This window comes from Erpetoichthys calabaricus, chromosome 5 (assembly GCF_900747795.2).
Source record: "Erpetoichthys calabaricus chromosome 5, fErpCal1.3, whole genome shotgun sequence".
Classification (NCBI taxonomy): domain Eukaryota; kingdom Metazoa; phylum Chordata; class Cladistia; order Polypteriformes; family Polypteridae; genus Erpetoichthys; species Erpetoichthys calabaricus.
Window position 1 is genome coordinate 237,454,551 of NC_041398.2, and position 17,698 is coordinate 237,472,248.

The following is a 17,698-nucleotide window of genomic DNA, read 5'->3' on the forward strand; positions in this document are numbered from 1 at the left end:
TCAGGGATTACGCCAGCAGCATTGCATTTAATGCAGAAAGCAAGTTATCAGTCCATCACAAAGGACACACTTATGAACTCTTGGGCCAGTTTAGATATGTTGAGCCATCCAACCTGTTTGTCTTTATGAATGTATCAGAATAAAAAAAAAACAGAATACCTGGTGTGAAATACCCACACAGGCATGGAGGAAATGGGCAAACTCCACATAGACAGTGAGCAAGTGTAGCATTTCAACTCAGGACACTGGATCTGTGTGGTGGCAGCAGTGACCGCTGTGCCACCTGTCGCTCTGGATGTGTTTCAAAATCCCATTTAATTAAGGAAATAGTACAGTAGAGTTGAACATTCAATACATTTTTGTTTTGTATCTGCATCTATTTACTTATACATACAGTACATACTAAATGAAGTTGTGCTCATAATTGTAGGTGTTTAGTCTGAATCACTACTGAAGTAAGTTATTATGTTCATAAGAGCAATTTCTTGTTGATATGATTTAATGTACATTTCTATTTTGCTTTAACTAAGTATTTCTTTTTTCTTTCTCTCCTACAGTTTGTAAAATAGCAAGAGAACAGCCAGGAAATTTTAAAAGTGCTGGAAATGACTGTAATGAAAAGGGACGCCCGCTATGTGCCGATGAAGACTGGGTACTATGCACTAAGTTATTTCCATCCATCCATCCATCCATTTTCCAACCCGCTGTATCCGAACACAGGGTCATGGGGGTCTGCTGGAGCCAATCCCAGCCAACACAGGGCACAAGGCAGGAACCAATACTGGACAGGGCGCCAACCCACCGCAGGACACTATGTTATCTCACATTTAAAGATTTAGTATAATGTGTATTTTAACAAATGTAATTTTCCCCAAAAAATTTAAGGTTTGGCTGCTGCCTGGCAGTAAGAAGACCAGGGTTCACATCCTGGGTCTTCCCTGCATGGTGTTGGCATGTTCCCCCTGTGTTCTATGTGGACACAGACCCTCGTGGGTGCGGGTGTGTGTGTTTGACCTGTGATGGACTGGCACCCTGTCCAGGGTTTGGTCCTCCCTTATGCCCGGTGCTAGCTGGGGTAGCCTCCAATACCCACCAGATTATCCTTCTCTGGATTAAGTGGTTAGAGAATGACATTTTTATTTTGAGGTACATCACAGAGACTTTCAGACAGATCACTTTTCACAACTTCCTATGTGAGAGAGCTTTGTCAAAATTCACTAAGCTATTGATTAAATGTGACTTTACTAAAGTGCTAACAGTAACAAGAAAGGAAAGGGACTTCAGAAATGATGACCAACTTCAGCCTGTCGGTGAAAGCCATTACTTTTATGAAGATCAGGCTGTCCAAAAATGTAATTTTTGCTGCTTATTTATGTAAAATTTTAAATAAGCTGACAAGGATTTGTTGACAAAAATGTACAGTATGTAACAACTGTAAATGGTAAGAGAATAATAATAATAATAATAATTCTTTGCATTTGTATAGCACTTTTCATGAGCCTGACTAACCATTATAGGCAAGATTTTAATAAATAACAGTGCCAAAATACCAGTTTAGGTTGATGGGAACTGTAGACTATCCCAGTAGTACTGGGTGCTGTAGTATTGGGCCCAAAAATATTACTATATTTTTGTCAAAAAAAAAGCAGCTTTGATTTATTTTATTTCATAACAGGGCATGACATGTCCCTCAGGATGCAGATTGGAAGGACTGATCAATAGAGAAGCCAAAAACTTTGTGGACAAAGTTAACGCCATGTGTCATCTGATGGAGAGAATCAGACAAAAAGCCACTGACCTGACCAAAGACTCTCAGCAAAGTTACGCTGCGGCCAGAAAATATGTTGTGCAAAACTATGGCAAGTAAACAACTAATCATTTAATCATCGTCCTTTGACTAGTAATAGCTTGAAAAAGCAAAAACAGTTACAAATAAATGTACCACTCAGTAAAAGGACATGAAGGCACACGTCAGAGCTGTGTCAGACAAGGCGACCCTTTAGTTTAAACCTGGTCAACTGATACAAATCTGGAGATGACATAAAAGCAGAAACAGTGATCAGACAAGGTGACAGACAATATTACAGTGGACTGGAGATTGGCAGCCCAAGATGTGAGGCCATCAATAACTTAATTTATGTGTTGGATGTGATTATATTAAGACCTAAAACCCTAAGACCTGGCATGTTTTAAATTGTGTTTCATTTCGTTTCAGTAACCAATATGAAATACTTTGAAATGGCTGAAGAACTGCAGTCAAGATTAAAATCTCTGAAGCAACGAGCTGCCAACTTGGCTACCAAGCTCAGAGATCAGCATGGCATCATTCGAGAACAAGTGCAACTGATGCTACAGATAGAGGTATTACAACAGACACATAGATAGATAGATAGATAGATAGATAGATAGATAGATAGATAGATAGATAGATAGATAGATAGATAGATAGATAGATAGATAGATAGATAGATAGATAGATAGATAGATAGATAGATAGATAGATAGATAGATAGATAGATAGATAGATATGAAAGGCACTATATAACAGATAGATAGATAGATAGATAGATAGATAGATAGATAGATAGATAGATAGATAGATAGATAGATAGATAGATAGATAGATAGATATGAAAGGCACTATATGATAGATAGATAGATAGATAGATAGATAGATAGATAGATAGATAGATAGATAGATAGATAGATAGATAGATAGATAGATATATGAAAGGCACTATATAACAGATAGATAGATAGATAGATAGATAGATAGATAGATAGATAGATAGATAGATAGATAGATAGATAGATAGATAGATAGATAGATAGATAGATATGAAAGGCACTATATGATAGATAGATAGATAGATAGATAGATAGATAGATAGATAGATAGATAGATAGATAGATAGATAGATAGATAGATAGATAGATAGATAGATAGATGTGAAAGGCACTATATAACAGCTACACAAACAATTGCCAGATGCTTCATTTCCAAGATGGCCTCAGGCCATCTACAGTATTACAGAAATCCTGTGTTGAAAAAGTGCTTCCAATAATGAGATAAAAAACAAAATTATTTTTCGTTTCCCAGGTGGACCTTGACATAAAACTGCGGTCATGTCAGGGGTCCTGTGAACGAGCTTCGACATACAGCATCAACATGGCCACATACGAAGCTCTGGAGCAGCAGCTGCTACAGGTGGATAAACTGTCTGAGACCCACCAGAAATCTGACAGCACCACAGTGACCCTCCAAAGAAGGACTGAGCAGACTTTACCCACATCCTACAAAACTTTGGCCAGCACCAGACCAGACGGTGTGGTTTACTTTGAAGATGTTGAATTGCTGTCCTTGTTTCTGGAGTGATTAAAGGCCTTGATGTCCTTGTCCACACTAAAGTGCAGGGCAAAGAGCAGATATAATAAATGTTGTGCATATGTAATGGAAGGATGAGACAGAGTTTTAAAAATGTCTTGTAATTCTTGCATGTTTCAGACAGCTGTCTATATCAATAAGTGTTTCATTCCAGTATGCATCATCTAAACAGTATGTCATGTAGACATTTTTCAAAATGGACATTACTGAGCAGTGTGTGTATGTAAAGTGTCATTGAGAATGTGCGTATCCAACAGAATGGAGGCACTATGAGATATTGAGAGCCACCATGTTAATCAGAAAAGAATATCTTTTAACTTTAAAACAATACCATGCAGGTGATGAATTTTCATTTCAGAGGTAGGCTTCTTCTTGATTGTTATTGTATTTGTTAAGTCTAACTGGATTTTGGTGAACACATACCACACTCCTTATGTGTATTTAAAGTTATTTTACATTTGATAATTTAATATTTGTGGGATATGCTCAAGTCATTCGTTTAACTGATCTGTAGTCCTTTCCTCTCTGTTTCTCTCAATTGTGATTATTAATAAATCTGTTAAATTAACTTAAGCTACAGACAGTTCAGATGAGGAGACATTCATATTTCATACTAGCTGTACCCCACAGCTCCGCCCGCGTAGTAGTGAAGCAGGACAAACTTTAAAAATCAATAAACAAACGGGTATCGCTAGCTAAGCAGAGGCAAGATCCGCTCCAAAACCTGGCGAGAGGTACACCGACTCGAACGGAGGCTGGCACGTGAGTGGGTGAGGAGGGCTCAGCCCGGCTCCCCACTCTTGACGCTTCCCCCTCCCCTCGGCCCGCAGCCCCTGTCTCGAAATCACTTCTGCAGGCGAACTCTGATTCTTACCGCGATGAGAGAAATCACAAAATCAACCAGAATGTTCAAGCAAATCACAGAAAAAAACTGATCTAAAAACTGATCTAAATCCGTTAAGTAATTCTCTCGTTTGCTAGCTAAGCAGAGGCAAGTTAAGTTCCAGGGCTGACATGTAATTGAGGAGGGCCCCGTCCCCTTTTTCAATGTGCCTCTCTCAGATTTGCGCAATGTTGAAATAAATCTGTACCACAAGCGAGCTATGATACTTAGCGGAATGAAAGAAGTTGCAAAATCAACCGAAATGTTCAAGCAAATTATAGAAAACAAAAAACGATCTTAAGTAGTTCTCTCGTGAAAAGCAGACAGACAGATGTTGGGTTTTATATACAGTATATACAGTAGATACTCAACAGCTCACACCAAACCTTCATTACATGCTGTCTGATAAATTCCAAGGGTCCGTAACTTACAGGGGCCCTCAAACATACTGAACCATAATTGTATCAGATTTTACTGGCCAGTTAGTGAAGATACAGTTAAAAGAATCAGTTATTATTTAGAAACCAGTGGGGTTTTTTTTTGCCAAAACTAGGAATTCATACTAAAACTTAATTGTATTTCACCCCAACGTCTTTAGCCAGAATGGTTCAGGCCGGTCCTTATGAACTTCAGTAATAAGTAGGAAAACCTCCAAATCTGATTCTCCGCCGTTTGTATTCATTGACATCTCAAAGCAAAATTCCGAGTCCCAGAGAAGGAAAGAACGACAAGAAAAGTTTGAAAGACAGAAGAGATGGTGACAGTTGGTCACCAAATTTTATTTCTCAGTGAAAGGTCAGTTTATTAACATTTTTCCATTCTCTATATGTGGTGCACACAAACTGGCTTAAAGGCTTGGTAAATTTAACCCAAAATGCAAATCTCCCTATGATATAAAAAAAAAAAAAACCTGGGATGAGACAAAACTTTTTAGCCTGGGACGAGACGTGACTTTTTCAGAGAGACACTTTCATGTCCCATGAGACGAGAACTCTGTGCCAAGAGATTTAACCATGCCCAGGGCCGGAAATAAAAGACAAAGAGTAGATGACAAAGTAGAACGTCGTAAAGAGGTTTAAAAACGTTGGCGCGATACACATGCAGACTAGTTAGAGATAATGAAAGTTCTAAAAATCGAAAGGCTCAGAAAACTGATAGTAAAGATCGCATTAGCTCAATCAAACAGAAATTATTACTCAGTGAAATAATGGAACAGTGAAAAGAGATCGAATATACCACATGCAAAAGTTCACTGACGACACTGCTATCGTGGGCTGCATCAGGAGTGGGCAGGAGGAGGAGTATAGGAACCTCATCAATGACTTTGTTAAATGGTGCGACTCAAACCACCTACAACTGAACACCAGCAAAACCAAGGAGCTGGTGGTGGATTTTAGGAGGCCCAGGCCCCTCATGGACCCCGTGATCATCAGAGGTGACTGTGTGCAGAGGGTGCAGTCCTATAAATACCTGGGAGTGCAGCTTGATGATAAACTGGACTGGACTGCCAATACTGATGCTCTGTGCAAGAGAGGACAGAGCCGGTTATACTTCCTTAGAAGGCTGGCGTCCTTCAACATCTGCAATAAGGTGCTGCAGATGTTCTATCAGACGGTTGTGGCGAGCGCCCTCTTCTACGCGGTGGTGTGCTGGGGAGGCAGCATAAAGAAGAGGGACGCCTCACGCCTGGACAAACTGGTGAGGAAGGCAGGCTCTATTGTAGGCACGGAGCTGGACAGTTTCACATCCGTGGCAGAGCGACGGGCGCTGAGCAGACTCCTGTCAATTATGGAGAATCCACTGCATCCACTAAACAGGATCATCTCCAGACAGAGGAGCAGCTTCAGCGACAGACTGTTGTCACCGTCCTGCTCCACTGACAGACTGAGGAGATCGTTCCTCCCCCACACTATGTGACTCTTCAGTTCCACCGGGGGGTAAACGTTAACATTATACAATGTTATTGACTGTCTGTATACCTGCATTGTTATCACTCTTTAATTTAATATTGTTTTTATCAGTATGCTGCTGCTGGAGTATGGGAATTTCTCCTTGGGATTAATAAAGTATCTATCTATCTATCTATCTATCTATCTATCTATCTATCTATCTATCTATCTATCTATCTATCTATCTATCTATCTATCTATCTATCTATCTATCTATCTATCTATCTATCTATCTATCTATCTATCTAATTAGGAGTACAATAAGGAGAACAACACAAAAATTGGTAGTTTTTTCGAGCTTGCATGTAATAACAACAATTAAATTATGTATTTACCAGTAACAGCGCACTGCTATAACAATAACGTGCAGTGAATACACTTGACTTGAGCACTTATAGTTTTCCTCCTCTTTCTCTGTACGTTCGTTTGCTCAGAGGTTGATGCGCTTGCTGTTTCCTGAGCAGCTCTTCTTTTCTCCACCCTAGCGGTCCGCTTCTTCTCTTCTTTCGTCGGCATCTTATTGCATTAAAACTGATTAAGTCTGTGTTTGTCTTGCAATAACTTTTTCTTAATTTTTCACTTAAGCCTGCACTTAAGTCTTCAATCTGCCTCATGAATGATTTAAGATATGAAGAGGTAGGGGAAGTGACGGCGAAGGTGGTAGGGATAAGAATGGTGCCTGTACACATGTGCCGCATGGCTGCCTTGCTGCCGAGCGTTGATTCTACAATAAAATAAAATAAAAATAAAAAGAGGAATAAAAGTCATCACCCTGAAGGCGGACAGTAGAGGTCACGCAGTATATGCGTACCGAATTTCAGATCAATAGGTCAAACGATTTGTAAGCTACGGGTGATTTAAAATGCTGGACAGACAAATGGACAGCCACGGTAGGGTATTATATAAGAAGATTGTCTGTATGTCTGTGCGCTTTTCATGAGAGAACTACTTAACGGATTTAGATTGGTCTTTTTTCTATAATTTATCTGAACATTCTGGTTGATTTTGCAACTTCTCTCATCGCGCTAATTATCATAGTTTGCTTGTGGAACCGATTTTATAAGCAAAAGGTTACGGGCTGAGGAGAGGGGGAGGCATAACATAAATCAATTTCTGCTCAAATTATTTGACACGCTGTCTTGGACATACACTTCAATAAATACCATTTTAGAATACAATGATTCAGTTCATTATCCTACAGAATTTTTAAATTACATTAATCCTCCTGGCATGCCGCCCCACAACTTATCCTTTTGAAAAACCTGAGCCCATCCAAACTTTGCAATGGTACCCGTGTCCAGGTCTGTCAGGTTCAGAACAACATCATAGAGGCGATTATCATCACAGGATGTGCCGCTGGTGAGAGGGTTTTAATCCCACGCCTTCCTCTAATCATGATGGACATGCCCTTTCAATTCAAGAGATTCCAGTTCCTGGTGAAGCTTTGCTTTGCAATGTCAATTAACAAGGCCCGGGGACAGACACTCATGTTGCCAGGGGTTGATCTCAGCTCACTGTGCTTCTCGCCTGGTCAGCTTTATGTCGCTTTCTCCCAGGTAAGTTAACCAAGAAAACTCTATGTCCTCGCCCTGATAACAAAACAAAAAATAGTTTATATTAAAAGGCCTTCGGATAGGAAACCTATCGATATAAATTGTTCTCAACAGAAATTACAGTTTTGAAAAAAATTTTTTGTTGATTTTTAAAGTTTGTCCTGTTTCAGTACTACACGGGTGGAGCCATGGGGGACAGCTAGTACTTTATACATGAGGGCCCTTTTGTGGGATTCAACATAGGATGCTGGAACTGTGAAGCTAACCACAACACAACCACACTGCGATAGCTGGTATTTTTAAGATAAAAATAAATCTTAATACATAATTCACCTGCCTCCTCACTCACTCACATCCGTCCGAAGCCGAATGCGCAGTCGCCTTCTGCGCAGCTGCCCGAAAAACCTTACGAGACCAACATCGCGGCAGGCAGCGGATTTACGGCTGCAAAAATTCAAAGAGAAAGTCGACTTCGATTAAAGCTCTAGCGGCCTGAAAGGCGATTTTAACTACAGCTCAAGGCCTAATTACGCATTCATTAAATACACCTATATCAGGTTTGTGGTGCTTATACTTATTATATACTAGCAAAATACCCGCGCTTCGCAGCGGAGAAGTAGTGTGTTAAAGAGGTTATGTAAACATATATATACATACACATATCTACACATACATATACACACATACATACACACACATATACATATATACATATATACATACATACATAGTGCGTTGTAACACGGGCTGTGATTGTTACATGGGAGGGAGACGACAAATCACAGCTTCCCGCTTTCTAATCGGGCCTGTGATTGGTGCTTTGACTGATGCCCAGATCCCACAGTATGTCCCCTTAGGAGAGGCGTTAGGCAAGTGTAATTGAATAGCGGTGCTGCAAGTTTAGCTTTACACCTGTTTTTAAGGCTTATTGACTGAAAGGGGCTTTCATGAAAAAACTTAGGGCTTTGCTATAGGATACACCCTCCACAAGTTAAGGAAGTAAAAATAAAGGTATATATTTTTTGTTTTATTTAAACCTTTTAAGTTTGTATGCGGGCGGCATGGTGGCGCAGTGAAAGGTGCCAGTTAGGAGACCCGGGTTCGCTTCCCTGCATGGAGTTTGAATGTTCTCCCCGTGTCTGTCTGGGTTTCCTCCGGGTACTCCGGTTTCCTCCCACAGTCCAAAGACATGCAGGTTAGGTATATTGGCGATTCTAAATTGTCCCTGGTGTGTGGGTGTGTGTGGGTGTGTGCGCCCTGCGGTGGGCTGGCACCTTGCCCGGGGTTTGTTTCCTGCCTTGTGCCCTGTGTTGGCAGGGATTGGCTCCTGTATTTAGGATATAGCGGGTTGGATAATGGATGGATGGACATTTGTATGCATAGCCCCATTTGCCCGTTTTTGTTTTTTTTCTTTCTTCAGTAATATTTCAGCAAACCCGGAGCTTGTCAGTTCAAATCCTGGTAGACATCTCTGTGTGACTCTGAGGAAGTCACTTCACCTGCCTGTGCTGCAAAAAACAAAAGTAATGTAACAAATTGTATCTCAGATGTTGCAAGTTACTGGAATAAAGGCATAAGTCAAATAGATAAATATGTATTATACACATAGGAACTATTCATTTATTTTCAGTTAAGTCATCTACAGCAAACCTTTATAAATGAGGGTTTCTCCTTTTTAGATAGTGCAAACTGTTTCTTCTTCATTGAGGTTTTCTCTTGGAGAGCTTTTTTCATTTCATTGAAAATTAAAGCAGCAGCTGCCAAAATATGTAGCTTTCTTATTAATTTTTCAACATTGTGTGAAATAACTTTATAAAGTAACATAAAAGGTTTAAATACTGGTTATCCTTTTACACTAAAATATTACTAAAGAGATACAAAAAAGGTAAAATGCATATGTTGTTTTTCTTTAAGGAGATTAAATATTACTGAAGAAAGAAAAAAAAAAACTAAAACAGCCAAATGGGGCTATGCATACGAACTTAAAAGGTTTAAATAAAACAGAAATATATACCTTTATTTTTACTTCCTTAACTTGTGGAGGGTGTATCCTGTAGCAAAGCCCTAAGTTTTTTCGTGAAAGCCCGTTTCAGTCAATAAGTCTTAAAAACAGGTGTAAAGATATTGACAATAAGCTACGCAAACCCACCAAGACATGGAATCGTTTAAATCAAGGCGCAAGTCAAAAAACACCATCCCATACTATTATTTAACGATTAACACATTTCTATATGTATTGTAAGCATACAATACAACTGATAATATGTTGCGCTTATTTATCTGGTGTACCGACATTTTTGCGCGTTTAACGGCTGAAATCCAACGTGGTTTGTGCCCTTCAGAATGAAAACAGTTTGCATTTACCTTTTTAATAAAAGGCGAGCTTTTAAGCCTGAGAAATCACCCCGTAAATGCACACGCTTAATTGCACATGTGTTAATATGTATGCTTACACAGTATTAAAAGACACTCAACAATTAACGTCATTTACCTTCGTTCCCGCGTTTGAGTCGTGCTGTAAATTCTTACTGTGAAATATAATTGACAAATAATTTGGTGAATGAACTTGTGAAGAAGGTGGAGCTAGAGTATTACGTCACTTCATTAACGAAAATGCCGTGATGTGTGGAAGGGCGGGGGGAGTGTGGGGGTTGACGGAGAATGTTTTCTTCAGCGCTCTTTGGGGCTCTTCCTTGTTTTCAGTTCACGTGATTACGTAGGAGGCGTTTTTGACGCGATACGCGACTCCGCCTCCTCCATTACAGTATATGGACAAAAAAGAGGTTCCAGTTATGACCATTACGCGTAGAATTTCGAAATGAAACCTGCCTAACTTTTGTAAGTAAGCTCCATAATAAAGTCAACTCAGGCCTCTCTAGAACTGAAGCTACCAGTCCCTGGGTTATGGATGTTCAATGCCTTGTTTTAGATTATCATGTGTGGGAAACAGCCTGGACACAGACAGGCAGACATCGATGGTTCAAAACCACACACACGCTTATTATATATATTCTATTTACAGAAGTGTATCACACACAACCCGGTGCCCCTGCACCAAACACCCTCAGTCCAGGCCTCTTCCAATGATGCCTCTCTTCCTGACCGCCTCTGTCCACTTCCACCCGACTTCATCTGATGAATGGAGGGAGGCGGCCCCTTTTATGATCACCCAGACGTGATCTGTGGTGACTCTCTCAGGTGGGCATTAGCATATCATAATCTTTTGGACCTCTTCTCTCTCTGACTGCCTCCACTCCTCTCCTCTGAGCTCTGTCCATTTCCACCCGACTCCAGCTGACGAATGGAGGGAGGCGGCCCCTTTTATGACCACCCGGACATGCTCCAGGTGCCTCCAGATGAGCTTCCTGCGGCACTTCCTGGTGTGGCGGAAGTGCCGCACGAGCACCCGGAAGCACTCCGGGTGTCCCTGGTGATCCTTCCTCCAGCACCTCTGGGTGTGGTGGAAGTGCTGACGTCCAGGGCTTTTCAGGCATCAGGGCACCCCCTGGCGGTGACCACGGGCCCCTACAGGGCTGAGCTTCCATGCTCTGTTCCTGTGGTCCCCATACCAACCAGGGCGGCTGCCCTCTCGTGCTCCGAAGGAGGCATAGTCCCTCTTCCGGTCCTTCCAGGCGTCCCGACTGGGTATTAACCCCAGCCGCTCACCACACACGTTATAATTATTTACTGTTGCTGCTTTCTGTCTCGCTTTGTGTCCTTACTAACACTCCGCTCCATTAGCTAACTCAGCGTTTCTCAACCTTTAAGTATTTGTTACCCGAGTTTTCATAACAGTTTTAATCGCGCCCCCCTAACATTTTTTTGAAACCCTAATAAAATTTATTCCTATATTTTTTGCTGCCGATACACTGCTACAAGTTTAAAATTTTCCTACGAATAGCGAAATTAAGCCACATATGGCAACATTCGCGCCCCCTTTTTTTGTTACATCCGGGCGCACCCCACAATTTGAGAACCGCTGAGCTAACTGATAAAAAAAAATCTCTGAATGCTTATAATAATTTAAACACTCAAATAATTTTGGGATTTAGTTCATGTTACTCTTTGCGAAAATTGTTTGCTATAAATACACCCCCACATTAAACACACAGCAAACATAACAGCACACTGCTTTCACAATTGTTAAATACAGAGGACTAATAATTTACAGAATATCTGCAAGATAAGTGGGGTTAAAGTTTGTATGTCATCAGGATTCAGATCAAAGTAATGTAACTCTGCTGTTTACCTGCACCCTCAGTCTACACAGAGCTCAAATACCAGTGTTTGTATTTTATTAAGCGTCTCAGAGTAGGAAAACGTCCTAACTGCCTGAAAAATCTCAGAGTGGCACACACTTAGTCCTGCTCTTTAGAAATGAGCGACAGCTAATTTAGGAAATGACTCCTAACTTTACCAGGATTAAGGAGACTTCATAAGCGCGCGTAACACACTAGGTGCTGCCAGAAGGTATAAATCGGCACATAAATCTCAGGAAAGGCTGAATGTTTTGGAAATGATGAAAAACAATAAACTCTTAAAAAACGGTATCAGTCTGGCAGAGATGGAATGATATTTGTAATATACTGTATAACTTAGATAGATAGATAGATAGATAGATAGATAGATAGATAGATAGATAGATAGATAGATAGATAGATAGATAGATAGATAGATAGATAGATAGATAGATAGATAGATAGATAGATAGATAGATAGATAGAAGCTGAGTGGACTGAAAAAAGATAATTCCACACCAGGCCAGGGGGTGGCGGGGTTCGCTAAACCTTCCTCTCTTTTCTCTGCAGACCAAATACGGGAAAACCTGCCTGATTTATCTTTTGTTTTGCGGACGTGATGTTGTGTCAAGGCATGTTCTTGGTCAGGCTGAATGAAATCAGCCTCGGACTAACAAAAAGATTTGGGGCAGCCACCCTTATATTATACCTGGCTGCAAAAGGTATTTTTAGTAGTCGCACTGATGTGCACAGTTCAAGTTCTCCTTATGAACTGAGTTCTAAAGACAAAATGGCGGAAGTGATGTCATCTTGGGTGCAGCTCCTGAAGAGGAGCTGTGGTATTGTATCAGGAAGTCGGGAGTGGCAGAGAAGTACGTAAGAGTGGTACAGGATATGTATGAGGGAAGTGTGACCGTGGTGAAGTCTGCGGTAGGAGTGACGGATGCATTCAAGGTGGAGGTGGGATTACATCAGGGATCGGCTCTGAGCCCTTTCTTATTTGCAATGGTGATGGACAGGTTGACAGACGAGATTAGACAGGAGTCCCCGTGGACTGTGATGTTTGCTGATGACAGTGTGATCTGTAGCGAGAGTAGGGAGCAGGATGAGTAGACCCTGTGAGGTGGAGATCTGCTCTAGAGAGGAGAGGAATGAAGGTCAGTAGGAACAAGACAGAATACATGTGTGTGAATGAGAGGGAGGTCAGTGGAATGGTGAGGATGCAAGGAGTAGAGCTGGCGAAGGTGGAGGAGTTTAAATACTTGGGATCAACAGTACAGAGTAATGGGGATTGTGGAAGAGAAGTGAAAAAGAGAGTGCAGGCAGGGTGGAGTGGGTGGAGAAGAGTGTCAGGAGTGATTTGTGACAGATGGATATCAGCAAGAGTGACAGGGAAGGTCTACAGTACGGTAGTGAGACCACCTATGTTATATGGGTTGGAGACAGTGGCACTGACCAGAAAGCAGGAGACAGAGCTGGAGGTGGCAGAGTTAAAGATGCTAAGATTTGCATTGGCTGTGACGAGGATGGACAGGATTAGAAATGAGGACGTCAGAGGGTCAGCTCAAGGGGGACGAGTGGGAGACAAAGTCAGAGAGGCGAGATTGCGTTGGTTTGGAGATGTGCAGAGGAGAGATGGTGGGTATATTGGGAGAAGGATGTTAAGGATGGAGCTGCCATGGAAGAGGAAAAGAGGAAGGCCTAAGAGAAGATTTATGGATGTGTTGAGAGAGGACATGCAGGTAATGGGTGCAACAGAGCAAGACGTAGAGGACAGAAAGATATGGAAGAAGATGATCCGCTGTGGCAACCCCTAATGGGAGCAGCCAGAAGAAGAAGAAGAAGAAGAAGAAGAAGAAGGAGAAAAAGAAGAAGAATGCTTAGAAAAATAATTATTTTCTGTTTTATTTTTGTTGTTAATTTAAAATGTTGTTGCACATTACAAACATCTGTTTTCACTTTCACATTAAATAGTCTTCCTGTTGATCAATGTTAAAGAAACCAAACTATATCCACTGTAATTCAAAGTTGTATAACAATAAAATGTAGAAACTTCCAAAGGTGTGAACACTTTTCTTTGGCAGTTTATAAAAGGCAGCGGTGGACACTTCCCTTGGGACACCACCAAATCCATCCATTTTATAGTCATAAGAAGCCATAGTCTGTTCCCTGCTGCTGTTTGTGCAAGGTGCGAAACAACTCAGGACGAAGCTCCAGACCACTAGAGGGCACACTTACACTTACTTACACTGGGCCAATTTGCAGTCAGTAATCAATGTAACTCGTGTGTCTTTCAGATGTAGGAGGAAAAGCAGAGGGCTCAGAGAAAAGCCCTTCAGACACTGAAAAAAGTCGCACACTCTTCATTCATATGTGTACACAGGAGTTTTACTGGGTAGGTAGGTAATACAATATAATACAATACAGTTTATTTTTTTATAGCCCAAAATCACACAGGAAGTGCCGCAATGGACTTTAACAGGCCCTGCCTCTCGACAGCCCCCCAGCGTTGACTCTCTAAGAAGACAAGGAAAAACTCCCAAAAAAAAAAAATGGAAGAAATCTCAGGAATGGCAGTTCAAAGAGAGACCCCTTTCCAGGTAGGTTGGGCGTGCAGTGGGTGTCAAAAAGAAGGAGGTCAATACAATACAATACACAGAACAGAACTAATCCTCAATAAAAAATGTAAATTTTTTTTAGAAGTACAGAGCAGAATTTAACAGTAGATGATATCACATAATAAGATTTGGCTAATTTTAGACTCCTGGAGACCTCATCCATCAAGCTGCCTCCCCCATTTGGCCATTCCACAGCTGAAACAGTGTTAGGCCAGCCAATCCGATGAAAGGACCCCTCTTTCTCACAATTCATGTGATCCTCCATCAGAGGAGACTTTACCTTAGGCAGGCAAAACAACTTGGCAGGTGGGCCATGGCACCAAGTGCCACATTTGAGTACCGAGAAGAGAATCAGAATAGGTGAGGGTTAGTAACAAATTATAACTTTCATGTTACTGATGTTTTAGTGCTAATGACTAACAACAGAGATGCAGTCTGTACAGTTAATCAGCAGCTCTAGTCAGGGTGTGCTAAACTGAAGTAGTGAGTCTTCAGCTGGGATTTAAAAGCTAAAAGGTAAGAATGTATGTCTGGTACCTCCTATATAAATCAGATACTACATACAGTACATTCTATGTACTAGCTTTCTATTGCTTGGTGTGCATTATTCACGTTGCATCTTTCATCATGCCCCAATATGTGAATTCATGTAGAGCAAGCTTTGATCGAGCAAATGCATTATGTGTGCTCACTGAAGTTCTACAATGGTAAGACAGGCATTGATGTATGGAGCTGAGACATGAGGCAGTAAAGTGTGTGTAGGAGAAGAAGTTAAATGTGTTAGAAATGAGAGTGTTGAGATGAATGTGTGGAGTTACAAAAAAGGACAGAATAAAAAATGAGACCATCAGAGGTAAAACAAAAGAGGGAGAGACATCTAAAAAATGTGGAAAATCTTCTTAGTAAATAAAAGAAGCTTCACCAAAAAAGAAGTTTTGGGGACCGTTCCCCTAATATTGTCCACCGGAGAAAAGAAAAACCAAAAGAAACGTTGTGATCAAGAGCAAAAAGTATTTTTAAATAGGTGATAATTTACAGTCAACAAAATGACGTATTTATACAGAAAAGTAAAATGGAGGCAGGAAATGGCTGGCAGGAAGTGATGTCAAAACGGGGACACGGAAGCGACGTCATCTTAACAGAAACTCGGAAGTAATGTCATCAGAAGGAGTCGGAAGTAACGTTATGTCTGGCGCCAGAAGTGACGTAGCGGCGGCCATTTTTGGAACCCGGAAGTGTGGTGTTTACTTCTCCTTGGTTTTCCTGCTGAGAGATTGAGAGAATTGATAGATAGATAGATAGATAGATAGATAGATAGATAGATAGATAGATAGATAGATAGATAGATAGATAGATAGATAGATAGATAGATAGATAGATAGATAGATAGATAGATAGATAGATACTTTATTAATCCCAGGGGGAAATTCACATACTCCAGCAGCAAAAAATATTAAATTAAAGAGTAATAAAAAATGCAGGTAAAAAACAGACAATAACTTGAATAATGTTCAACGTTTACCCCCTCTGGTGGAATTGAAGAGTCGCATAGTTTGGGGGAGGAATGATCTTCTCAGTCTGTCAGTGGAGCAGGACAGTGACAGCAGTCTGTCGCTGAAACTGCTCTTCTGTCTGGAGATGACATTGTTTAATGGATGTAGTGGATTCTCCATAATTGATAGGAGCCTGCTGAGTGCCCGTTGCTCTGCTACGGATGTCAAACCATCCAGCTCTATGCCAACAATAGAGCCTGCCTTCCTCACCAGTTTGTCCAGGCGTGAGGCATCCTTCTTCTTAATGCTGCCTCCCCAGCACACCACTGCGTAGAAGAGGGCACTCGCCACAACCATCTGATAGAACATCTGCAGCATCTTACTGCAGATGTTGAAGGATGCCAGTCTTCTAAGGAAGTACAGGCGGCTCTGTCCTTTCTTGCACAGAGAATCAGTATTGGCAGTCCAGTCCAATTTATCGTCCAGCTGCACTCCCAGGTATTTATAGGTCTGCACCCTCTGCACACAGTCACCTCTGATGATCACGGGGTCCATGAGGGGCCTGGGTCTCCTAAAATCCACCACCAGTTCCTTGGTTTTGCTGGTGTTCAGTTGTAGGTGGGTAAGTACCATGTGACAACTCCTTGTCTCGCGATATTTTACTCAACTTTAGGCTTTTTGACTTCCTCCTAAACGCGTGTGTGTGACAAAAAGTACAGGAAAGGAGACTGAAGCAGTATGGATGTGTGGTGAGGAGACTCAATGGATATGTGGGCAAAAGAGTGATGGGAATGGAAGTCCAGGAGAAAGCGAGGGAGGCTGAAGCAGAGGTGGATGGATAAGGTAAAAGAAGATCTGAAGGAAAAGGGCTTGACTGGAGAAGAGGTGCAGGACCGAGATGTATGGAGAAGGCCAATCAGGCACGTTGACTCAACTTAGAAGTGGGAAAAGATGAACAGGAAGAAGAAAAAGACTAGGCCAAAGCAGACCAGTATATTTTGGGGTCAAGCTGTCTGGGCTGAGGTCTATTCTGGACAGGCTAGGGAAGGCCCACCCTAGCTTTTGAGGCTAATTTTGGAGGTCTCTTCCCCTTTTCAGCATGTCCGGGACACTGCATCATAACATTAATTGGCAGTCCTTTCATTTGTAAATGTATTTTTATTCAGGTTTTAAAAAAATATCAGGAAGAAAACTTGGAAAAAGCCAGGGATTCAAAATCTTTGTCTAATAAATGTGGAAGCATAAAAAGTCAGACTGTTTAGGCCACAAATACCTAAATAAAAATGATAACCAAAACAACCAAAAAGTGACTAGCAGAGCTTGGATTCTTTAAACCAGAAAAGAAAACTCGCTCACCAGAAACATTGTTATGAATTGTTTTTATCCAGAATCTTGGACAAGGACTGAAAACGTGTCACCATCATGGTGGCAAAAGCAGGAACTGGAGGTTCAGTCTGGGCGGTGAAGACAAACTCTTGTTTCTCAGTCAGTACTGGTGTTGGAACTTTGAGCTCTAGTTATTAAATTATAGACATAGAGCCCGTTTCGACAACGTAAGATGAAACGGGCATGAGTGGAA

At 41.2% G+C, this 17,698-nt stretch overlaps 1 protein-coding gene across 1 annotated transcript; it reads left to right on the top strand.

Moving 5' to 3' along the window:
* Window positions 1-409: 409 nt before the first annotated feature.
* Window positions 410-3,964, top strand: LOC114642509 (fibrinogen alpha chain). The gene is made up of 4 exons (XM_028791373.2): window positions 410-652; window positions 1,676-1,859; window positions 2,216-2,361; window positions 3,101-3,964. The coding sequence occupies exons 2-4, from the start codon at window positions 1,679-1,681 to the stop codon at window positions 3,374-3,376; spliced, it is 603 nt and encodes a 200-aa protein (XP_028647206.1). The 5' UTR covers window positions 410-652; window positions 1,676-1,678; the 3' UTR covers window positions 3,377-3,964.
* The last annotated feature ends 13,734 nt before the right edge of the window (window positions 3,965-17,698 follow it).

Bases quoted from the DNA above. Each gene is read 5' to 3' on its own strand.
- LOC114642509 (XM_028791373.2), top strand. From the start codon at position 1,679: ATGACATGTCCCTCAGGATGCAGATTGGAAGGACTGATCAATAGAGAA. The intron at 1,860-2,215 runs GCAAGTAAACAA...ATTTCGTTTCAG, and splicing joins ATATGTTGTGCAAAACTATG to TAACCAATATGAAATACTTT. The intron at 2,362-3,100 runs GTATTACAACAG...TTCGTTTCCCAG, and splicing joins AACTGATGCTACAGATAGAG to GTGGACCTTGACATAAAACT.